The 26,277-nt window shown below is 35.2% G+C and overlaps 1 protein-coding gene across 26 annotated transcripts in view; it reads left to right on the top strand.

The window, feature by feature from the left end:
- The window catches only part of PTPRK (protein tyrosine phosphatase receptor type K), a 565,022-nt gene that overhangs the window by 412,110 nt on the left and 126,635 nt on the right, over positions 1 to 26,277 (top strand). For all 26 annotated transcript variants that reach the window (XM_005551791.5, XM_074037021.1, XM_074037018.1 and 23 more), the window contains exon 8: positions 23,975 to 24,277. In XM_005551791.5, coding sequence (XP_005551848.1) covers positions 23,975 to 24,277 — 303 coding nt within the window. The remainder of the gene's footprint in view (positions 1 to 23,974; positions 24,278 to 26,277) is intronic.

Below are 26,277 nucleotides of genomic sequence, written 5' to 3'. Positions count from 1 at the left end.
AAATATGGGAGAGTAAAAGAAGGATGTATTTAATAGGAAATTCACTTATTTCCCATCTGTATCTGACTATCTTAAAATAAGACTTGTTCACTATAATACTATGTGAACATTAACATTCAGATTTTAATTATAAGTTATAGACTAATAATAAACTGTATATCATACGTTACTTTTTGAAATCCCTTTTATATCTGTTATTCTAAGTCATACTCATTTTAACCTTGAAAGCTTATAATACAGGGATTAGCATTCCCATTTTATTGATGGTAAAAAGCATCTATAAAACTTTAGTGTGAAATTTATCTCTTCACTCTCTTAATTACTCTTATATGGCTTTTATTATATACCAGGTGCTTCCTAATTTTATTTTTATGATCAGCTTTTTAAAATAAAATCATTACTCTTGCAGCTGTATACCTGTCTGTATGTTTTTGGCATTCTGTACATTTTTACCTAAGTGTGTGTTTCAGTTGTACCAAGGAGACATGTGGGAAAGTGGAGAAAGGGTGAGCACTTCCAATTTTATATGTGACTATAGAAGGTACATTTCCTAGAACGCTTGCTACAGGAAGTGGGACCTTGGTTCTGAATGTCCTACATGTTTGAGCCAGAGGATCCTAGGGGACAAGTGTGTTTGACTTAGAAACCAAGACTAAATGACTGTGTCCATTGAGGGACGCTGAGCTGTTCAGGCTGGCTGGAGACCTGTATGATTGTGGGGTATGGTGCAGGTGCAGTCCAGTAGCTGGAAGTTGGCCAGAATGCTGAGTGCTTGGTATACGTCCTGGGATGATTGACATTATCTTGAATGTGACAGAGAGTAGAGAAGTGACATAATGGGATTGCATTTTAGGAATATCATTCTGCGGGACTGTGTTTTGGTTTAGTTTTTTTTTTTAATCACAGATTAAGACACATGTATAAACAGAGGAATGACTGAAGATAAACAAAGTCTGTGATACTTACATATATGGCACAAGTTGACATAAATGCCGCTTGTACCTGCCTTTCTTTTTGCTCCTGGCATGCCTTTATTTCAGTGGCCCCTCTGGGTCTGCTCTGCCTCTGGGTCTTTACTCTGAGCTATATACCTATGATATGTTTTGCTCTGTGTCCCCACCCAAATCTCATCTTGAATCGTAATCCTCACATGCGAGGGAGGGACCTGGTGGGAGGTGATTGGTTCATGGGGGTGGTTTCCCCTAGGCTGTTTTTGTCATAGTGAGTGAGTTCTCGCTAGAGTTATTTTTTTTTCCTTTGAGACTGAGTCTTAGTCACCCAGGCTGGAGTTCTGTGGCGTGACCTTGGCACATTGCAACCTCCACCTCCTCCCGGGTTCAAGTGATTGTCCTGCCTCATCCTTCCAAGTAGCTGGGATTACAAGTGCATGCCAACAGCCAACATGCCTGACTAATTGTTTTGTATTTTTACTAGAGACAGGATTTCACCATGTTGGCTAGGCTGGTTTTGAACTCCTGACCTTAGGTCATCCACCCACCTCGGCCTCTGAAAGTGCTGGGATTACAGGCATGAGCTACCACGCCCAGCTGAGCTGATGGTTTTAAATTGTGGCACTTCCCCCCTCACTTGCTCTCTCCTGCTGCCATGTAAGACATGCCTTGACTCCCCTTCCCCTTCCGCCATAATTGTCAGTTTCCTGAGGCCTTACCACCCATGCAGAATTATGAGTCAATTAGACCTTTTTTCTTCGTAAACTACCCAGCCTCAAGTAGTTCTTTATAGCTGTGTGGAAAAGCACTAATACAACCTGGAACACACCCCACAAACCTCTAAGTAATCAACTCCTGCCTCTCAGACTTCAAAATGCAACTCAAATGATCTTTCTTCAAGGAAGCCTTTCTTGATGCCTTATTATCAATAAAGATTTTCTTGTTATATGTCGTCATAGTTTCTTACAGTTTTCTTTAATAACATTAATCACAATTTTACTCAAACACTGTTGGACACCATAAAGATACATTCTGTTATATATGTGTGTGTGCACTTATGTATACATGTGTGCATGTGTGTATACTTTGTATGTACTTAGAGGACTGTGACTTCTTCCCTGTGAGGTATTTTTTAAGTACACAGAAGCATTTGTTTACTGAGATTTGAAAATCATCTTGCCAAGGCAGGAGAATTGGTATTTATATTTATAACTGTCTTTCAATATACACAAGGAATTGGTTCTAGAACCCCCATGGATAACAAAATCTGCAGATGCTCAAGTCTGTTACACAAAATGGTGTAATATTTTCATATAACCTGAACATATCTTCCTATATACTTTAAATTTTGTCTAGATGATTTATAATACTTATAAAATGTAAATGCTATGTAAATAGTTGTTATACTGTATTTTTATTTGTATTTTTTAAATTTTGTTCCAAATGTTTTCAATCCATGGTTGGTTGAATCTGTAGATGCAGAACCTGCAGATATTGAGAGCTGACTATATATATGTTATTTTTTATATATATATAATTATATATATTTATGTAATTTATAATACTAGAAATTATGTATGTGCACAAAGCAACAGCTAACACTGTTAACACTGGTATAATTCTTTCAAGTTTTTTTCTTCTGTCTGTGTACATATGTGTATTCTATCTGTATATAGTTACTTGGCACAATACCATAGATACATTTTGTGTCCATCTTTATGTAATTAATATGCTAAGTATTTTCTGGTGTAATTAGAAACAAAGGGAAGGCTGATAGAACTGGAGGTGAAGAGATTAGTTAGGAGGCTATTTCATTCCTCTTCATGAGATCTCAGAATTGTGAAGATGGATGATTTCAGAGTAACAAATGGCAAGATTTGGAGTTTTATTTGATGTAAATGTTTGGGAGAGGGGAACAACTAGCATATGCAGGATGACTTTCAGGTTTGAGTGAGTAGGTGACTGTAGAAGGAAGAAGCCTTTGGAAAAAGAGATAGGAAAGATGACTTCAGTTGCTGACATGAGTTTGAGTTGCCTGTAAGAAATCAAACTGCATTTACCCAGTTAATCAGGCTATTCTAATTCACCAACGAAGTGAAAGCAAAAGAATATGGCCTCTGAACTCTATGTGCTAAACTATATTTAGCTTCCAGGTTAGGAAAGCTTAGTGAATTATTAAGGAGGATTATGATTCCTCTTCCCCCGGAGATATTTTGTAAGTACACACAAGCATTTTTGTCTGCTGTTTTGAAAATGAACTTGCCAAGGCAGGGCAATTGCCAGCCCAGATAACCTGTCAAGAGCTCTTCCAGACGTCTGAACCTGTGATACTCAGATTTATGTTTCCTCTGTCACATGCTTTTAGTGTACCACAGTTTTCATAAGTGTGTTCCCTTTGCTGAGCCAATAAAAATTCATCATAATTTACTAAATTATGTTCTCTCCGTCCTAAAATCAAATACTGAGATCTTATATTCACATAAAAAGTCCTAATGATTCAATACCTCATTTTTCTTTTTAATGTGTTTCCATCCAAGAAAGTTATAATATTCACTTAAAGAAACTCTATCATATGTACTAGCCATGCATGCAGTTTTTACATATTTTTACTTTTTTTTTTTTCCATTCTCTTTACTAAATTTCTCTTCAGTGTGATTCAAAGTAAGTGCTGAAATAAATGTTTATCATTAATTTTCTCAGGGGCCAACTCAAAAGTAGTGTTGATAGGTTGGGCATGGTGGCTCACACCTGTAATCCTAGCATTTTGGGAGGCCAAGATGGGAGGATTGCTCGAGGCCAGAAGTTTAAGACCAGTCTGAACAATATAGTGAAGCCCTGTCTCCACAAAAAAATAAAAATAAAAATAAGTTGCCTGAAAAAATAAAATAAAAACAAAATTGGCATGGCGATGCATGCCTGTAGTATTAGATACTCAGGAGGCTGAAGCAGGAGGATTGTTCAAGCCCAGTAGTTCTAGATTAAGGTGAGCTATGATTGAGCCACTGCTTTCCAGCTAGGGCAACAGAGCAAGACCCTGTCTCTCCAAAAAAAAAAAAAAAAAAAAAAAAAAAATATATATATATATATATATATATATATATATATAGTGTATACACTTGCTTTACTTATGAGAGAATCAATTGAAATCTCTGGTTTTCATCCTTTCTCATTTTGGGGGACTAAAATTAGCCATTATATCATGGAAAATTTTTTGTTCTTGTTCTATAAACAGTTGTTTGCTTTACTACAGAGGTTACTGGGCTTGTTTTGAAAATGGTGAAAAAGTCAATAGATTTAACCCATTATTTCAAAATATTTTATTACAAACAGTTCACTGAGCTGCAGGTATGAATGGATCACCAGTATAAGAAAATCCAAGTTTTCAAGTATTTAAGTTGTGCTTCCTTTCTTGTCTATCGCTGCTTGTTCTAGCACAAAGAGATTCACATTATATTTTGACACTTGACTCTGTCGTTATAGTAAGGAGCTAGCTTATGTTCATTACCATTGTTAGTCTCTGATGAACCAATTCTGAGACACTGATACCTTTTTAAATTGTCATATAGCAAGAAAAGAGTAATAACTTTAAATAGACATTTAGTGTATGTAAATAATGAATACAACTTAAAAATAAGATAGATAAGACAACTGGACCAGAACAATCCTTGTGGCAGGTGTGAGCCATTAATAATGTAACAGTTATTAATAATGTATGTGGGTTACATTGAAAATCATAATTAATCTTACACTTCAAAGTTTTGAAACGTGTAAAAGGGCAAGTATGACAAGCATGGGGCTCATTTAGAAGGCTGATTAGGCTGTTCATTTGCATTTTGTTACTCTAATACTGTTTTAAAAGCTATTGTTTTAAAAATATAAATTAAATATAATCATTGACACATAGTAGTTGTTATTTGAAATATTTTTGGAAATTATAATTCTGTTCTGTGTATTATGAGGTAAATGTTTATGTTCTCCCAAAATCCATATGTTGAAACCCTCTACCCCATTGAGATGGCATTTGGAGGTCAGGGTTTGGGGAAGCAATTAGGTTTAAATGTAGTATAAGGATGCAGCACCTGTGATATTAGTGTCCTTCTCAGAGAAAGAGATGTGAACTAGCTCATTCTCTGTCATGTAAGGATAAAAATAGAAGGTAGCTGACTGTAACCTGGAAGAGGTACCTCACCAGAACCCGCCTTGCTATCACCCCAATCTCAGATTCCCAGCCTCCAGAACTGTGAGATACACATTTCTGCTCTGGAAACCACCCAGACTACGATAGTTTATGTAAGCCCAAGCAGACTAAGACACTGGAAATTTCTTCATATATCATTACTTACATTTTCCAGATTTTTAAATGTAAACTCTGTACAGTGTTAAAGAGAATATTGTTTTTGCATCTGTCAAAATTGAATTTGAATTCTGGCCAGGTGAGGACAGGTTATGGCAAGGTGCCTCACCAAAGGTACTATCAAGAAATTATTCAATCCCCTATCAGTAAGTTACTCAATTTCCTCTTTTGTAAAATTTAGCAAGGGAAATCTGCCATTTAGAGTTCTTATGGGAATTAAATGAAATAATATATATATAAAGCGTTTTCCATGGCACATAGTACGTACCTTGTTGCCTCTACTCTCTTTTTCTGCACTAGGTACAATCAAAAGTCAATTTTTTTCTTCTTTTGTTATTTTATTGCATTTTTATTGACAATGTCTTACCTATTTTTTATTCATTAAAATAACTGTATTAGCTTGTTATTTTAGCTTCGTATGAGGGAAACACTAAACTTAGTATGATTTTTAAAAAGTCAATACGGACACTAAAACAATGTTGGCACTTAAAGAATGTGCTTTAGAAATAACTAATTCTGAGTAAAATTGTGTGTGTGTGTGTGTGTGTGTGTGTGTGTGTGTGTGTGTGTGTTTGCTATTTACGGATTTGGTTTGTTTTTGGCATGGCCTGGGACATAATCAAATGGTTGAGAGATCACTTTCTGATCCATGTAAAATTAAAAGCAAATTGCAATGATGAGATGGTTGACAAATGAAAAGAAATATGATTATGTCAAGGAGAAAATAGAGGCCTCTCATGACACAGTCCTTGGCATGTCCCCATGTAGGGGACTGCTGTCCTGCTCATCAGGAGGTGCCATCTCAATTATGCCTCTCCATGTGAATCCTTGTCCAGTGATGCAGATACACACTGAGAGAATCAGGTTTTCTATTGGAGACACCTGAAAATCCTCATCTCTCAAAGTGTCACAAGTATTATGATTTAATACAGATATTTTTGTTACATTTTTAAAAGAAGTTTGATGAAATAGTGTGTATGTAACTTAAGGCAAATTGATATACACACACTTTTTCTTTATTTTAACTTTGATGAAATAACTGATCATTCTTTTACTTAAAATTATATTGCTTTACTCATATACAAATAATTTTAAAGATCTTGAAGAAATACAATTTATTTCTCCATCACTTTTTACATTTTACAGCTTTGGGCTAGAGGAATTAATACATTCTTCTGCTTTAGGGGAAGTATTTCAAAATATTTTAAAAATATATATTTCTGCTATACATTATTCCTTGGTGAGTCAGAGAATTGAATTACAGTTTTCCTTAGAAAATGTATACAAAAATGTATTCTCAAAGCATGTAAAAGAAGAAAAAGGAAAAGAGATGAAACTGTCATACTGTAATTGCTGAGTATTACATTTTCATGATTTTCTTAAGGCCCTCCATTTATGCCATAAAATTTTTCTAAAAACAGACAATGTATATACTTATATATGATGTAATACTATATGAGATAAACATATGTATTAACGAATTATGAGTAACCTCAGTTGTTGAAGTATAATTACATGGACTGCTTAATTTGGGTTATTTATCAGAATGTATTAGTAAATGTCTAGCTATGTTGTCCTGTATTTAAGACAAATCATTATAATTTCAAAACAATCCAAAAATTAGCCATATGGATATGTCTTTAAACCCAGTTTTGAAGAATTTATAGTAAAGTACCTCTGTTAGACCCTCAGATCATTTATACTTACCAAATTCTTTTTTATTTACCTTTACAAAAAATATACTAAAATATTCCAAGAAAGAATTAAAGTATATTGGAATGTTATAAACAGCTACAGTTTGATCATGACATTTGGGTGCTAGAAATGTTCTTGAGCTCTCATTTATATTGAAGATAAATAAGCAACTAAATTTTTAAAACAATTCTCCCTATAGTTTTACATTCAAAAGAATTATTGAAATATTCAGTACTAATGTTTAATGATATATTGAAAATTTCACTTGTAGATAAAAAGACAGTTTACATTCATGTATGAAAATGAGTGGGTAGGCCCAAGGGATTTGGTTTAGAGGAAAAGCTTTGTGTTTAGCAGCATTGTCTATTCTTTTGTATGGTTTTCTATATGTCAGATTTCTATTAGATTTTAGTGCTGTTTTTTTTTTTTTCAAGTTAGATGTTTTTCCTACCACCTTACACACACATTTTTTCAACCACCTGAAAATGGGCAAAGTAATCCAGAAATCATGCTTCTTTCCCAAAATTATTTAGCTTGACATTTTGAAAATTAAAACTCTATGCTTTTATTTTCTACAGAGGGAATAGAAGATGGATAAACATCCAGACACTTAATTGGGTTTGGAGAAAGAAAAAGAAACAACAACGAAAAACTAAACAATTCTTCCCAAAACTCTCCAGGGTTTTATTCTTATAAGTGATAATGCTATAGACCACTAATATACAACTACAATAAAGTTAATAACCACATTTTATTCATAAAGTTTGCCGGATAATTTTCTATGTACTCTGCATTGTAGCATCTTATTTTATCCTTAATTCAACTCTATAAGGTAGACATTAGTTTTTTGTTTTTTGTTTTTCTCATTTCATAGATTTGGGAAGGATGTCTGGATGTTAAGTAACTTTCACTAAGTTACCTGTAGTCTGATTCCACAGCCTACTCACTAAGGCATTTCATAAACATGTAAGACCTTTTCAGCAATGGAGGAAAACACATAGAAGCCAGGAAATACTCTTGTGAAACTTGTTCTGGGCTATTATCATAATCAGGTTGGTAAAATTAAAAGCAGTGTACAATGGGACTTGATCTCCGGAATGATAGAACTTAAGTGACATTAAACTCAAGGTAAATGGTAATGACTCAGGCTCTAAAGAACTAACTCCTTAGGTCTCCGTGTGAATGAAAAAGATGTTTAATGTGCATTTAATGGCAGCATCTGTTCTACAGTGTAACCTGAAACAAAATCAGTTGTTTATGAATTAAACTTAATTTATGCAGGGCATCTAATTTTTAAATGGGAATATCAAGTAATCTAAGACACCAAAGATCTGTTCTTCCTATGCTATGAAAATAACATCCATTGATTTCAAGAATTTTCTTTCTCAGTCTTCATGAGGTTTATTTTGATATTTTATGCTCAAAGCCCTTAGATTTCATAACACCTCCTTTAGGGTAAAATTGTTTAAAGTTAATATATTCATTGCTTTCTTACTCTACGCTTAGCACTGAATAAGAAATAAGTGAGGTGATAAATATGTGTCTTGCCCTGGAGAAACTTGCTCTCTAGTTGAGAAAACAAGAAAAGTATTTGAAAGATCCAGAAACAATAAAAGGCAGTTAAAAACGAATATCATTAAACTAGTCTAATATTCATGATAAATAAAATGTTTTAAGTACTCTTCAAATTTTCATCTTTATGTGTAAACTTTCTTCTGTCCAATATTTTTCACCTTTGAAAAATTTCAAAGTTTCTCGATGACCTTTTCCTCTTTTCTCAGTTGATCTCACCAAGTAATTTGACATTTTTGTTATTCTAATTAATATTTTTACTTTGCTTCTTTAACATTAAAACATGTTAAGGCTTTTTCTAGAGCATTACCCTGGTCAGTTGTTTAAATCTCATTTTATAACAACATTGAGACATAAGCTTTTTTCGATGGCTTTTCTGTTACCAAAAAGTAACCTTCAATCAATAAAAACGTATAGGTCACTTATACGCCAGGAACTTACTGACTGAAGAATACACAATGATCTGTTCTATTTATTCAGTCAGTTATTTATCAGCCCAAATATATATTGAGCAATGATTTTGTACCAAGTATTTTAGTGTGGAAAGACAGAATATAGGCCTGGCGTGGTGGCTCACACATGTAATCCCAGCACTTCGGGCGGCCGAGGCAGGTGGATCACGAGGTCAGGAGATCGAGACCATCCTGGTTAACATGGTGAAACCCCATCTTTACTAAAAATACAAAAAATTACCCGGGTAAGGTGGTGGACGCCTGTAGTCCCAGCTACTCGGGAGGCTGAGGCAGGAGAATGGTGTGAACCTGGGAGGCGGAGTTTGCAGTGAGCTGAGATCGCGCCACTGCACTCTATCTTGGGCGACAGAGCGAGACTCTGTCTCGAAAAGAAACAAGAAAAATAAAGACAGAATATAATGAAGGTAAGTAAAATATAAATGATTTTAGATGGAGGTAAGTGCTTGGGAGAAAAATGAAGAAGTAAATGGATATCGAGGAAAGCTTCATTAAGAAGATGACATTTGAATAAAATCCTACAGGAGGCGAGGAAAGGAGACACATGAATATCTGGTAGAGTAACATTCTAGGCAGAGAGAAAAGCATGTGCAAAGGTCCTACTTGGGGCAAGAAGCATAGCTGGCATGTTTGAATGGAGCGAGCAAGGCTGAGTAGTAGGTGATGAGGTCAGTGAAGGTGAGATGGGGTGGGGAGAAACAATCTGCAAGACCTAGCCTTCCACTCTTACTGCGATTCAGATGGGAAGTCACTGGGGGCTTTTTCAGGATCCCTGTAAAAAAATTGTGGGAAGACAGGTGAAAGAGGAAGCAGGGTTCATTTGATATGGTATGGAGAGTTTCACTGATTGCAGCCCCAGGTGATAATGGCTAAAATGAAATAAATAGCATTGGTGGAAGTCATGATCAAGTGGACAGATTGTAATCTAAACATGATGCAAGAGGGAAAAAAAGAATTGACTGATGAAATGGATGTGATGTGTCAGATTGAAATGGGAGAGCTCTCTGACCCCTATTGCAGGATGTGCAACAGGGGTGTGGCTCAGCTGTTCAGCTGAAACCCCTTACAGGAGGGGGAACATGCAGATGGGGAGGTGCAGGAACTAGGGCGAGCACTTTTGGGCTCCAGCCCCACAGTAGCAACTAGGGGTGTGTGCCTGTGACTCCTGAAGCCCCAGTGGGTATGTTACTATGCTCCTTTAGCTCTGCCATCTGCAGACAGCTTAAGTGTTAACCAGCTCAGTGCCTTCTTGATACCCAGGTCTTTGTCTGGTATCCAGGAAGAATCAGGTCACACAAGGACTTGAAGTATGGTGAATGAGGGGGTTTTATTGAGTGGTAGTGGCTCTTAGTGGGATGTATGGGGAGCTGAAAAGGGGATGGAGTGGGAAGATGATCGTCCCCTAGAGTTTGGCTGTTTCATGGCTGATCTCCACTCCAGCCTTCCACAGCCAAACTCCTCAATGTTCAGACACTCCTTGTCTTTTCTCCTTCTCTGCTGCTCCACTCTTCTGTTCCTCTGTTCTTCTGCTCATCTGTTCATCTGCTCATCTGCTCAAGGAACCTGGGGTTTGGGGTTAATATGGGAACAGGATGGGGGGCAGAGCAGGCCAAAAGGCAACATTTCGGTGCAAAACCAGGAATACCTGTGAACATTTAGGGCCACATGTTTCCAGGTCTGAGGGTGGGGCCTTTGCTGGGGAACTGCCCTCTTCTACCCAGTATTTCCCTGCCTCTTTTCTATATCAAGATGAAGGAAGGCCTTTGGATGATTCTCAGGTTTTTGAACTGAAAAACTGGAGTGATTTTACTCAAGATAGGAAAGCCTGGCCAGGGAACATGCTATGGAATCACATTAGCTCGGATTTAGAGATTTTGTTTGAGATACTCATTAGACAAATAAGTTGAAATATTTGGTAGGTAATCAAATACATGAGTCTGGAGTTCAGGAAGAGGTTTAGCTGGAGGTTAACATTAAAAGGTATTTTCCTTCCCCATGCACACTTTCTTCCACCTGGAATGAATGAATATAGTAGTAGAGAAATATGGCAATTTGAATAGAAGTTCTTTCCTGTCTAAAATGGCCGGGAGGATTTTCTGCAACCTTATTATTTCCGAAGGTCCTTCATACCCCCTCACTTTACAATGAAAGCATGTAGTCATGTTTTGGAAAAGAGCTGATTGGTAACTCTTGTGGGGAAACGCCCTATTTTTCCTGTCTTTTAAATTTTTATTTACTTCTTTTTTCCAATAGTGTTTTGACTTTATTACATAAAAATACAATTTACCTGCCTGTGAGCCTTCACTTTTATCACATAGGGAGTTACATAAGAAAAGGAGTCATGTCTTACTCGTCTTTGAATCCTAAGCAAATGATCTGGTCTCTGTAATTTCTTGCTAATTATTTGATAAAGATACTTGTTCTTGACATTATATGGCTACTAGGCAACTGATCTTGGAGTTTGTTCTATTTTTTAAAATCTGCTGTATATTGCAAGCATATTAGCTGCTTATTTTAACATTTACTGAGCTCTATTTCTTCAAGATTCAGTTTACATAAACCATTTATCTCTAGATAGGGCATACCTGTTAATATAGGAGACCCAAACACCCAAATGAATGGAAGACATGATGCATTAAATGCTTTAATAGAGGTACAGATTAAAACATTGTTTATCACATTGTTACTTTGTCAGACTTCCTGACCAAGCTTTCACTGAAAGAATAGTATATTCTAACTGGACACTGAAGTCTTTCAATAGGGAGATCAATAGTGGGGAATGTATTCTTATTAGATGGAATGAAATAGATAATGGTATATGTTGGACAGTGCTACATTAGTTTGGTAGCAGATGAATACATTGGCAGGAGTGCAGGGCACTGGGAGAATACATGAGATAAAGTGGTGCTGTGTGTTAGAAGATCCTTGGGCTCTAGGGCAAAGGAACTTTACTGTATTTTGTTCATCCTGGGAAATCTCTAACAATTGTTTGGATGTGCACAGGTTATTAGAACTGTACTTTCAAAGGTCTAGATGAAGAATACACTACAAATATTGATGGTAGCAAGATTTCCTAATAGTTCAGGTGAGAGAAAGTTAGGACCTGAATTAAAGAAAAAGACGTAGAATTGCCAGTTATTCTATTAAAGGATGTATTAAGTAGATTTGGTAACAGATGAGGGACTATGTGGGAAATAGAGGAGCCAATGGTGTCTTTAAGGTTTTAGTCTGGAAACTAACATCCTTAATAGAAGCAGGAAGGTTAGAATGAGGTGCTTGTGAGAGATGATGATGAATCTTGTTTTAAACAGTATGTTAGCATCCAGATGGAAATCCACAGGCAGTTTGAAATTGAGAGCCAGAATTCAAGAGCTAGGTTGGAACTGGTAATATAGATTTGGATATAGAAAAAAATGTGAATACTATGTATATTCATAGAACAAACATGAAATAATCCCCTAGTTCTTTTACACTTTTACACACTTCCATCTTTGTTTACTGTTCTTCTGTGAATATTTATACAGATTAGAACCTTCTACATAACACTTCAAAATGTAGTCCTACCAGGACATATTTATGGAAACAAAGGAAACCAGTCTTCTAGGCTGTCATTTCTATGTGTTATTAACATTTTATGATTTCCTGTGGAATGGAACCCTTTGAAGACAGTAGTACATTTTAATAGAAAATATCTTCATTAAATACCTTGTATAAAGTATTTGATACATAAATTGCTTTTTTACTTTTACAATTTAATGGTATTTTATTTTCTTTTAAGGCCAGTATAAAACACTGGAACATTTGACTAATTCTATAGACTGGCTTGAGCCAGTCCATGCTCTAACATTTATTTTTGAATACCTTTTCAAAAGGAAAGAAATGAATTATTTAGGAATATATCAAGAGGAATTTCCTTTTATTTATTTATATTTTATATGTCATCATATATAGGAGTTATTCAGCTCTGACATATAATCAATTAGAATAATGAAAGAGATTTCATAAGGAACAAAGGTCAACTAATGTTCAAAAAATTACAAACATGAAAAGGGAAAGGTGAGATTTTGACACTGGAAAATATTAGGCTCCTCTAATGTTTCAGTGTATGGATGTTTATTAAAATGTTTATTAAAATTTTTCTGGACAACCTCAGACCTTAAAATTACTGGACATAAAATATATAGCAGTACTATAATAGCTTTTAAAGTGAGAATATTCATAAGGCTGAGTTTGCTATGATTGTAAATAGTCCCTTAGTTATTTGCTAACTTTCAAATGACCATATTTATTCTAGTAATTAAAAAAAATTTGTCTTCATTCCATTATCTAAAAGATCATGAATCTTCCATTTTAATATGTGCTCAGATTTTCCAGGTAGAAGTTAAGGAGTTCATTATTCTTATCTCTGTCAATTTCCTAATTTACAAATGAGCTGAAGCAATTAATCCTTGCAAGTCGCCTGTATTAATTATAGTCTAAGCCAGGTTTATTTGCAGTTTTGTAATTCTTTTTGTCACATTTTCACTGTGTTTACTATCTCAGCTTGATGCTTGTTGACATGCTGATTCATGTTTTAGTGCACTAGATAGGTTTTATTCATCTAGAGGAATGAGTATAAAGAGGTCACACCTTATAATCACACTAACATTTCTAGTATGTGCAGGCCATATATCTCCTTTTAATTTAATCCCTGAAAAATGTACAGGGATTTCTGCAGCTAAGCTGTACAAATCAATAAAATTTATAATCAAGGCTGTCTAATCTCTAAACCTAATATAAGACTTCACAACTATTGATTATAGGTGAAGGATCCACAAGCTGTTAATCATGCATGAAGACAGAATAAATGGTGACTTCAGAAAAGGAAATGGACAAATAATCATCAACCCTGCAGTCCTTATCTGCCTTTCTATTCCCTGAAGCAAGCATGTTACCACTTACATTTTATAAAATCAAATGAGGTGTAAAAGTGTGTATCCATAGTCATGCTGACTTTTGTATACTATATCCTGTTTCTGTTATAATTTACAGTTGTCCTCTTTATCTTCCAGATGTGTAATCAAAAGCAAATCAGTCTTTTTAATAAGTTTCTAGAAGGAAAGAAGGACCTAAGTTGACATATTAAAATCATAATCTTAGGAGCAAAATGAGAAGTACATACTTGGAATATCATTATAATGTAATTTTAATGGTTTATTTGGGGGCGAGGAGAGGAGCTCCATGTCACAAGATAGTCTCACTTAAAACTGGGCCCTCTTAGCATTTTATTAACTAATATACTTCATGATGATTTTCCTAGACTGAATTGACTGACCAATTCAAGGGGAGATATAAAATATTTACAAGGGAATTATGTAGTTGAAAAAAACATGTACTATTTCTGTACCTCAGCAGTATTAGAGGGATTTGGATATATATATATGTATTCTGTCCTATTCAAGAGTGAAGAAATTCCAATTATATTACAGATTCTCTTATGTATACCTACAAAATCATATTGACGTAAAAAATTTAAAAATTTAATAAATGTTATGTTGTAGTGCTGGAAGAGTAAGTTACTGTTAACCTACTACAGTTTGTAATAAAGTATTGATATGTCTTATTATTTATAGGATTATTATTATTCCAATATTTAGTTTATTATTCTCTGTGGGAGCATAGTGAGGAAATTAACCCCTCCTCAAAGAGCATACAGCAAACGAAGACAAAAATATATCCATTAAAAGTCGTTTTAAGGCATATACCATACTAACATGGTATCTGGGACATTTAAGCACTTAATAAGTGTTTTCTATTATTAAAAACAGGATACTATTTAAGTTGAGCACAACACATTAGTAGAGAAATGCAATTCTTAAATTACTGTACTGTTTTATTGTAGATACCACTGATAGAATCTTCACATAAATATTAAGGTAATTTACCAAATAAAGATATTAGAAATAATGCCTGTATTAAAATGCTGAGTAACAACTAACCACAAACTATTATCAGTGGCACAGAGCACGCATGTATTAATTATACTTATGGGATGGTTGGCTAGTAGCCTCTGATGATCTTGACTGGCTTACGTATCCACTGATGGACTGGCTATTGGCTGATATAGGTTGACTTATGCTGGTACGACTCGGGCAACTTGACTCTGTTCCACATGTATCTCATATTCTAGAAGAGGTATGAGCAAGCAGGAGAACAGGGGACTTTTTGAGATATAGGCTGACAACTAGCACACCCACACTTTTGTCTTATTCTGCTTACCAAAATAAGTCACACAGCAAGGCCAAAATCAAAGCATGGGGAAGCAGACCCCATTTGGTGTGAGCAGTTGCAAAGTCACATGGCAAACAGTGTGACTACAAGAAGAAATGAATAATTGGAGTTATTTCAACTGCCACAGAGAACTGGGTTTTTAGGTTTCATTTTCATTAGCTTTTAAGTTTGAAACATATTGAAATTACCCGCTTTATTGTTCGGAAAATAAAAATTTCCAACCATATACTATGGATCAACCACTATATTTGGCATGCAAAATATTACCTCATTTTTCAGAATAACCTATGAGATAGGTAAATTTATCTTTTTTTAGGGATAAAGGAAGCATTGAAAATCCCTCTTAGAATTTTGTCATTGCTATGTACAGCTCCTCTAAAGTCACCTTACTTTTTACACTGTGTATTATGAAGCAGTGTTTTCCATATTACATTTTTTTAGGGTTGTACACAAATCACTCTATCTTTTTATGTCTATGATTTATACTGTTGCTAAAAAATTTGTGAAAAATAAAGCTTGATCTTACAGAAGTAGATTATTCTCTTCTTATTTTCTTCTATAAACTAAGAAAATATATTTTTTATTTTATATTTTCTCCAAGTATGGACAGTTACCTATTTTTAAGATTTATTTAAATAACATATGAATGTGATGTGCAATATCAGAGATGAATCAAAGTGGTTGTAGTTACATATTTTTCCACAGTCTAATAACATTACCAAAAAATGTTAAGTGAAAAACATAAAAGGGTCTCCAAATTTTCAGTCACCCTAATTTTGGGAATTAGGTCTGATGATAAGATATTTAGTGGAATTTATCTGTCTATTGGTAAAAGAATTATCTTTTCCTTTTTTTCCATGTCACTTGGGTAATACTGTCCTTTAAAATCAAACAATTTCCTTGGCATTAATGCAGAGAGAATCCAAGTGTTAATTTTATTAGAATTATCTGATAAACTTCAGTAAGAGTGTTGAGAGCAGTGGTGATGTCCTGTTTTGTTTTAAATTGATGATGTGCTTAGTGTGGTTCTGATGGCACTGGGTAAATATTACTGTGATTCTGTAGGAAAGCTGAGTGAGCCATCCACCCTCTGTCGCTTTATATCCCTCGAGTCCAAGCATGTCATTTCAGCAACACAGCCAGAAAGCCTAAAAAGCTGACAGTTGGCTTGTGATTATTCCTGGACCTGAGGCTCCCTCATGTTACAGTACTAATCAAGTCATCTCACCGACTTATCATTAACTCAATTTGACCCATGGGAGCAGAGATGAAATCTTTTTGGCAAGACTAATGTTGCTGTAACATTGAAAAGATGTGAAATGTGAAACCTTGATTATCCTCAACCCTTACCATGAGGAAAAGAATAACAATTGCAAAGCACCTAAAGGTAAGAGTAAAACACATTGTCTTTTGAAGACCTTAAGTTTTCCTTCCCCAAGGTGCAGCACTGTTTTCTTTGCTTTTATTTTCACTTTTTTTTAATTTCACCTTTGTCCAGAAATTTCATCTCAATTCTTTTTTATCTACACTAACAAATATTTTCTCTGGCAGTCAGAAAATTCACTTTTCTTGTATTTGTTTTGATAAATGGAATGAAAGTTGTATTTTGCAGTCAGCTTCTAAGATTTCTGATGAAAAGGCAGCCAGGAGCACGAAGCTCCTGTCATGCTTCAGCATTCTTAGTTTGTGTACATCTTTGACAAGATCTTTCTCTTTTTTTTTTCCTTGGCATGAGCTTTGGGACATCTTCTATTTTTCTCTGACTGACAGCTGCATAATAAGTTTTATCATTAAAAACTGATTCTAGGAAAATATGATCCCTGCCTTCCATTCTCTTACAGATGCTAAAGCTTTTGTTTTCACAACTCTTTCAGAATAACTAGAAATTATTGCTACAAAACGACAGGGATATTGACCTGACATGTCCTGAGTTGTTTAGCACGTGCCAAAAACAAAATTCCCTTTTATCTGTTATCTAGAACCATGTATTAAATCATCTTGCTCTTGAGAGGTGACTCAAAGTCAACAGGTTCTGTTTCTTCATGTTGTCTTTACTTTTATTAACCTTTAGAGAATTATTAGGTAGTTCTTCATTTTAGCCTATCAAGTTGGGTTAAACATTTAACACATAAATTATTACAGGCATAAATACCATACTTGATCTATTTAGAATTTAAGTGAAGGCAGTGATATGTTACTTCTTTATTTACTTACTAATTATGTAATACTGGTCAAAGACTCAATATATAAATTTTCTGCCATTTCTTTATATTTCATCTTGATTTCCTATAGCCTTTCTCACTGTAACAATTAAGAATTAGTTGGACAATAAAAGGCGAAAAAGAAGTGGGAAAGGTTAGTAAACCTTGCTGATCAACATTTGACAGGGAAGTTAAAGAAAACCAGGTAATGTTGACAGTTCCTATTGAATATATGTATTTTTAATTTAATAGTTGACTGTTTTCCTTGGAAGAGAGCCTTATGCCTTTTGTTTGTAGATAAGAGCACATAATAAAATAAGTCAAGATTCATCAGCTAAAGAGTATAATGGGAAGAGCACTGGATTTTACTTCTAGTTCCAGTCCTTTTACCAGCTTCTTAATGTTCTATCTGCACTCCCCCTAGCCCCTGATTTTGTTCTTCAAGTATATGAAAACACACAGGACCTTCAGCCTTCTTAATTCCTCTGCTCAGTCCTGTGTCATAGCTTTTACCCAGTCTTCACTCCATGATTGATGGGGTGTCCAAGGGAAATAAACAATCATGTCATGAGTTCTTAGTTTCTGTTTCTGGTTGGGCCAATAAACCCCTTCCTCTTCCCTCTTTTCCACTTATCACTAGAAATAGAAACTAAAAACCATGGCTTCAGGCTGCTAAAAGCCTATAGCAAAACAGAACAGAACAATAACAACAAAATGAGGCAGGTTAGACAAGCTTGAGTACACTGAACACAAATTTCAAAAAATGAAATGTAGAATGACCTGAAAAAGTGACATCATGGTGTTTCTATTTTAAAGTTATAAGTCAGGCCGGGCGCGGTGGCTCAAGCCTGTAATCCCAGCACTTTGGGAGGCTGAGACGGGCGGATCACGAGGTCAGGAGATCGAGACCATCCTGGCTAACACGGTGAAACCCCGTCTTTACTAAAAAATACAAAAAACTAGCCGGGCGAGGTGGCGGGCGCCTGTAGTCCCAGCTACCCAGGAGGCTGAGGCAGGAGAATGGCGTAAACCCGGGAGGCGGAGCTTGCAGTGAGCCGAGATCTGGCCACTGCACTCCAGCCTGGGCGACAGAGCGAGACTCCATCTCAGAAAAAAAATAAATAAAAAATAAAGTTATAAGTTGACAATTTATAAATGTATAAATGTATGGGATACAAAGTGTGTTAAAATTTACGAACACAACAGGAATCGCAAAGTCAAGCTACTTATCCATCACCTCAAACACTTAATATTTTGTGTGGTGAGATCTGGTTTCTGGTACTCACCTCTGCTTTTGACTTAGTGGGTCTTTTTAGAAAAGTCAACTTACCTTCATTCCAATTCTTTTTTTTTTTTCCCCTGAAAAAATGGGGCAGACACTAGATTTTATGCAATTCTCTTTGGTCTCTGTTGTGAATGAATTTGTAACATATGTGCTTACCACCACCTTCCCTTCAAGCTCACCTGCCCCCTGTCATGCTCACTAGCACATGCTCATCTCTGTCTCTGTTCTGTTTCCTTCTTTCTCCCTTTCTTTCAGAGCATTCTCTTCCCTCCATTTCTCCTCTGCCCTCTCCTTTTTCTTCTCTCTTTTCTCTCGCCCTATCCTTATCTGTTACCTTCTCTCTTGTTCTTCCTCTTATCTCTGAAAGGATAGGAGTACCCCAATCCTGACTTAGGTGAACTGATGCCTCCACTTAGACCTCTTTCTCTTTTAATGCTCTCCAAGTTATCTAAAACACATATATCAGTTCAAGTATTGCTTGTATGCCTTGCTTCCCAGTCAGGGACATTGTCAAATTGATCTTTGCCTCCTTAGTTTCTAGTATACTTTTTGGCCAACAGAAAGTAATAAATAAGCAGTAAGAAATTGTTGGATCATTTTACCTCCCAATCTGTGTCTCTTCTTGAACTTTCTCTGTTCATTTAAGAGAACCTTAATTTTCTTTGTCATTTGGTATGAACACATTAGCTATATTGTATCCATTCATATAACTCAAATCCAAGTAAGCACAAAGTTTTTCAGTTGTCCTTCCACATCAATAGCCCCTATCCTGAGTGTTCCTGCTGTCCACCTCTTTGCTTAGCCCCAGTCTCTCTGCTAACACATCACATTCTTTTGATTTCTCTACATTCAGTGTCTCCACAGTTGACACAGCTTCCAAATTTATCTTGTTAATGTTATTTTACTATGTTAACTTCCTGCTCAGAAGCCCTAGTGACTTCTCATGGTCTATTAGCTAAGTTCGCCTCTTACCATGACATCCAAAGTTTACCCGTTCTTTTCCCAACCAACCTTTCCTGCATTATCTCCTATGTGATACTTGTACAGCAACCAAGTGGGATTACAAATTTTCTCCAACTGTGTTCTATATTGTTATTCATCTCGTTTCTTCCATTTTTTGTATTATTTAGCCAAATGAGGTCTAAAGATCTTGCTTCTATCCATTGAGACCTAACACAAATGTCTACTCCATTTGAAAGGTGGAAGTTATTTATCCCTCTTGAATTCCTACAGCATTTTATTCTACTTATATGCCACTTATAAATACACTGTTTATCTTTTTTTTCCTTAGCTTATTTTAATAAACAAATGGAAGCTCCTTGAGGTCTAATATTGTGCTTTATTTACTTTAGTACCTTCCAGAATACTTAATACTTAGGTTAGTACACTGTATATACTAATAAAGTCTCATGTTTCCTTATAGACGGATGACTTGATCTAAACATTTAAATGTAACCACTCATTGCGTGAAGATCACTCTATTACTGTGTTTCTTTTTTCCTTTTTTTTTTTTTTTGAGAAGGAGTCTCTTGCTCTGTCACCCAGGCTGGAGTGCAGTGGTGTGATCTCGGCTCACTGCAAACTCTGCCTCCAGGGTTCAAGTGATTCTTCTGCCCCAGCCTCCCGAGTAACCAGGACTACAGGCATGCACCACCATACCTGGCTAATTTTTTGTATTTTTAGTAGAGACGAGGTTTCACCATGTTGCTCAGGGTGGTCTCGAGCTCCTGAGCTCAGGCCATCTGCCCACCTTGGCCTCCCAAAGTGCTAGCATTACGGGGTGAGCCACCACGCCCAGCATTGCTTTGTTTCTTTCCAAGTTTTAGATAAAATTTTGTCCTACAGCCTTTTCCAGTTCTTTCTTTTTACTAGAAATGCAAAAAAAAAAGTAATAATAATAATTAATTAATTAAAAAAAAAGAAATATATAAAATTACAATATATGGAGTACCCAATAAAGATTTGAAAAAAGAAAGTCAAAAAATTGAGGAGGAGGAAGAACATGTAGCATATTCCAAAACAATTGACAGATAATGAATTCATGACTGTGTTCTCCATTGTTTCACCACCATTATGGTTTTTTATTTGTTATAAATACGATTTACTATAGTACCTCTATGAGTGACTGACCCTGCTAGGTCATATCTTGAAGTTATTTAATACTTATAGTAGCCCTTATGGCCAGCTCGTAAATATCAGTGGTTTCCAAACAATACCTTTTTGTTTTCAGTTATTCTATGGCAATTCAAGTAATTATTTTGATTTTAAATGTTAAATTTTTATTTATGTATTTATACCTCAGAAATACAATGCAGTTGTTGGTTAAGCATGAGAAATAATGGATTAAGGTCAATAATTTAGGCAATTTTATTGTTGGATTCTTTGAGAAAAATTTCTTTGAATGGATTTTATAGTAGTAGAACCATCTCAAGTCACTGCTGTTTATAAATATTCTAATATAAAAATGCATATGCATATAGTTATCAACCCATGTCTAAGTAAATAGTATTCAGAGAAGTTTGTGTGGTATACACATTTCATATGTATGTGTATACACACATATAGAGATATACATGTATGTACTGCATATGTGTATATTTATATGTGTGTATGTATACACAAAACCCTGAGAAGTTTCCAACACAATAAAAACTGAAAAAATTTAAGGTGCATGCCAATTAAGAAAAAAATACAGTTATTCAATAAGAAAAAAATACAGTTATTCAATAACTCCCTCTGAGTTATTAATTCCACACAGCTCAAAACAATCAAGTTTTGATTTTCAGTCTGTGTTTGTGTGTGTTTACTTTGGTTGTGTATATGTTTCTGAAAACTATCCTAAAGTGAGTGCAGAATTATGTCTAAGTCACTATTTTATCAACAACAGGGCCCTTTAAAGCATACATTCAAACTGTGGGGAAAAAATGTCAATTTCAAATAACATATTGACTTTGTCACTTCTTAGAAAGCTATTTCTTTCCACAACTCTTTGTTTTTCTATATCAGTTAATAAAGTATTGGTCACTGAAATTATGATTGTGCTTTATATACATCGTGTAGGACTAATAAAGCTACTCTATCCCGATTTTAAATGAGTTTTTAATAAAATGAGTGCCAAAGTAAGCAGCATTTAAAGACACCAAAATAAAATTCTCACTTAAAGTAAATCCTATGCATTTTCTGCATAGCACACAATAAATAAATTATTTGCTCACTCTTAGATATGTAAGAATTGAGGATGCAGAGCTACTCTGTCTTCTTTACAGTATGTAAGATGTCTAGGTATGCTTTCAAAATGGTATTAAAATGCAGAGTAAGTGCAGACTAAATAGACAAAATAAAAAGAACTGACGAGAGAGAGTGATGACTTAGAAACAGAGAAATTTATAAAAGGGGAAAATGTCAGATTTAAAATGAGAGATGTGTTAAAACAAGTGTATAAGTGCTAGACCTAAAAAAATAAAAAATTAAAAAACTAGGGGATTAAATATTAGTGGTGTTTTCTCTCATTGCTGTATAGGCATTATTTGTTCTGGGTATTTTCATGGGAAATCTTACTTTTTCATTCTGTATAATTTTACAACAAGGTATGGCTGAATCTGGCCATCCCCACTAAATAGTATCTAGTTGCTGCCTAGGAGGAGCAAGATGTCAGTTTATCTGGGAAATTTAGGGTGATCCTAGTTCTCATTGCCTGGTTAGCTGGTGGGCACTCATAGCAAAGACTGTGTTTTCAGTCTAACTAGACTAAATTGAAAGTATCATCACTTTACTCCTGTGTCTTGTGGGGAAAATCTTAGCATAGAGCTAAACATATAAAACGATTTTTAAAATAATTAGAAAGCCACGTCTTTCTTCCAGGCTGTGGAAACGTCTGAAATGAAATTTCAGGTAATGTCTGAAATGAAAGTGGTAAAGTTGGGAGGCTGGATACTGTGAATAGTCATAAGACTGGCAAATAACATTTAAAACCTGAGCATTAGATTCTACCAAAGATTAATTTGCATATATGTAGATTTTTGTAATCTACGATTTTAAATTAAATGGCCACCAGAGTTCATTTCAGATTGCACATTAAATACATTGAACTAGAATCCCAGTTTGGGCTTGCCATCTGTGTAGCATGCTGATTATTTTTACAGAACTGTGATTTTAATCTCAAAAACAAAAATTTATAAAAGCCCCCAAGTCAGACTTTTTTTGTTATTTTCCCTACTGATTTCCATTTAACAAGAATTTGACTATCTTTAATGAGTTAAGAGAGGCATCGGAAATGCCTTGACTTTTTTCCTTTTGTTAAATCAATGAATTAAAGTTTTTGTTATGCATTAGTTTCTTTACTGTGTAGATGTTGCCATGGCCATGACTTTCATAGAGTAATTATGTTCATTAAGTTAGATGATTAAAGTTAGTCTTGAATGAGGAAAGAATACACTTGGGAAGCAGTGAAGGATGGATTCTAGTCTTTGGAGTGTTCAGTTCTGCCAGTATTTTCCAGCTGAATGGAAAATTCACCTCCCAGTTTGGTTTGGGTGACAGTGAATGCATTGTCAGACCTGAATATTTTCTAGAAAAAGAAAGAGATCAATAAGGAAAGAAGACAATGTGAATATCTACATATGTTCTTGTAATTTTTCTCCATTGTTTTTTGCTTTGATGAATAACATCACTATGGAAATAATTAATGTTAATTAATATGTGTGTCATTTCTTGTAAATGGTAGTATATTGTTGCTACAATTAGAATAATTAGTATACAGCATAGCTTAGTGACATGATAAATCACAAAGTAAAATGTGTTGACTCTTATCCATTTTGATATATTAGCTAATTCACTTGCTCAATAAAGACAAAAGAAAGGCAGAGAATTGTGTAGTAACAACAGAAACAACTATAAAGGCATGGTGGCTACATTTTCAGGTTTTTATTTTTCTGACAAGTTCCTGAGTACTGTGGGTTGTTGACGTTTTATATTTCTTTTCTTTTCCTGTTGTTAAATCTTAATCCCTGATTGAAACCTTCAAGAATAGGATCATGAATAAATAAAGCAAATGAAAATCAAACACGACTTTCACATTTTCTAGATTTGCATGTGCTATATTATACTTGGTGTTTTACTTTTCCAAGATTATTCATGATATAATTGACAGCTGTCTGCAACTTTGATTTATTTTTCAGAACCTATGCGAACCCCAAAGACATTAAAGATTGCTGAAATACAGGCAAGACGGATTGCTGTGGACTGGGAATCCTTGGGTTACAACATTACGCGTTGCCACACTTTTAATGTCACTATCTGCTACCATTACTTCCGTGGTCACAACGAGAGCAAGGCAGACTGTTTGGACATGGACCCCAAAGCCCCTCAGCATGTTGTGAACCATCTGCCACCTTATACAAATGTCAGCCTCAAGATGATCCTAACCAATCCAGAGGGAAGGAAGGAGAGTGAAGAGACAATTATTCAAACTGATGAAGATGGTATGCGCATACTTTGCTGTTCAAAAGGGGGTAATTCTCTAACAAGAATAATGTGATTGCTTACGATTTACCTAAGATTGCCCAATACTGAATTGGTTTCTGAAATCATGTAAATGTTATTAATGAGGTCAACTTTGGAAAAAATTGCCTTTTACAAAACCTAATATTCTTCAGACAAGCATCCAAATACTCAATGAAATGTACTTCTGTTGTCCTCTCTTCTTATACAGAAGTGGCAACTACACTAAAAACTTAAATGAAGGGGTCTTTTAAATCAAATGTTCAAAAATAATTTTTACTATCCATGGCACTGTATCAATTGCCTATTGGTAAAATGCCCTTGATAAAAAACTTAAGGTTTTTGTATTTTGTAAACCAATAGTAGCTGTTTTTATTTTTCTCATATTTGAAAACAACACTGTTGGGCTGGGCATAGTGGCTCACACCTGTAATCCAAGCACTTTGGGAGGCCGAGGCAGGTGAATCACCTGAGGTCAAGAGTTTCAAGACCAGCCTGGCCAACATGAAGGAACCTCATGTCTACTAAAAATACAAAAAATTACCTGGGTGTGGTGGTGGGTGCCTGCAATCCCAGCTACTCAGGAGGCCAAGGCAGGAGAATCACTTGAACCCGAGGGCAGAGGTTGCAGAGAGCTGAGATTGCACCATTGCACTCCAGCCTGGGCAACAAGAGCAAAACTCCATCTCAAAGAAAAAAAGAAAAAGAAAACACTGTTTATACTGTTTACCCTTTCTATTCATTTTAGATGGTTTTATGTGAGTATAAATATAAAAGAAAGCAACAGTTCATATCTGTAAGTCTAATATAATGGCCTTTATTAGACATTAGCAAGCTGTTCTTTATATATCTTGTTGCCATCCAAGTAACTAAACTGTACTTTGTCTAATTTCTGTGTGTTACTTCTTAATAAATAAATATGAACAAATATTTATATTAGTATTTCAATGTTCACATACCTGTTATAGCACTACAGTATATTATAATTTGAATGAGAATATATTTCCTAATTTAGCAAAAACATATAGAAATTCTGCAAATGATAATCTAATAATAACAATAAGTCACTCTTTAGATGTAAGATATTTCCTGTCAAAATTTCCTTTTAAGAATTAAGGCATGTAGAAATAAAAGTGTGCCATATGGTAAACTAAGGAAAAGCTAAATTAGGTGTCGGTTCTCATCTTTAAATGAAGGGCTTTAAGTGATATCTGAGGTTCCACCCCCTTCTAAACTCTAAACTTCTCCTTAAGTAGCTTGACATTAGGGAGATATATATACATATATTTGTTGTTGTTGTTTGTTTGTTTGTTTTTGTTTTTGGGAGACAGTCTCACTCTGTCCCCCAGGCTAGAGTGCAGTGACTTGACTAGGCTCACTGCAGTCTCCACCTCCCAGGTTCAAGCAATTCTCCAGCTTCAGCCTCCCAAGTAACTGGGATTACAGGCACCCGCCACCATGCCCAGTTAACTTTTGTATTTTTAGTAGAGATGGGGTTTCACCATCTTGGCCAGGCTGGTCTTGAATTCCTGACCTCAAGAGATCCACCCGCCTCGGTCTCCCAAAGTGCTGGGGTTACAGGCGTGAGCCAACGTGTCTGGCTGGACTACATTTTTATTTGGGTTTCATAAAACAGGATGTATTTTATAACCACGTATTCCCAAGGTCCCTCAAGTTCTGAATTTTAGATCAGGTGTGTCTTTTTAGCTTTCCATAAAATAGGTTATTATGCTATAGTTTCTACAAATACTTATAATGTCAAACTCTCCCACTCTGAAAGTGGAAATGACCATCATTTCATTTGCCTTGCTGTTTTTGTTGCAATAAGAGAAGTGAGAGCCCTTTAACGACATTTAGTTCAAAATGTGAAGGAAACAATATAGTTTGGAAATTATACATGGAGTTACTCATGTTCCTAAAATTTCTGAGAATAAACCTAAGACTTACTTATGATGAATGTACTTTTGTCATGTTTGAGGTA

Source organism: Macaca fascicularis, chromosome 4 (assembly GCF_037993035.2).
Source record: "Macaca fascicularis isolate 582-1 chromosome 4, T2T-MFA8v1.1".
In the NCBI taxonomy this organism is placed as follows: Eukaryota; Metazoa; Chordata; class Mammalia; order Primates; family Cercopithecidae; genus Macaca; species Macaca fascicularis.
This window is presented reverse-complemented; position numbering and strand designations above follow the sequence as displayed.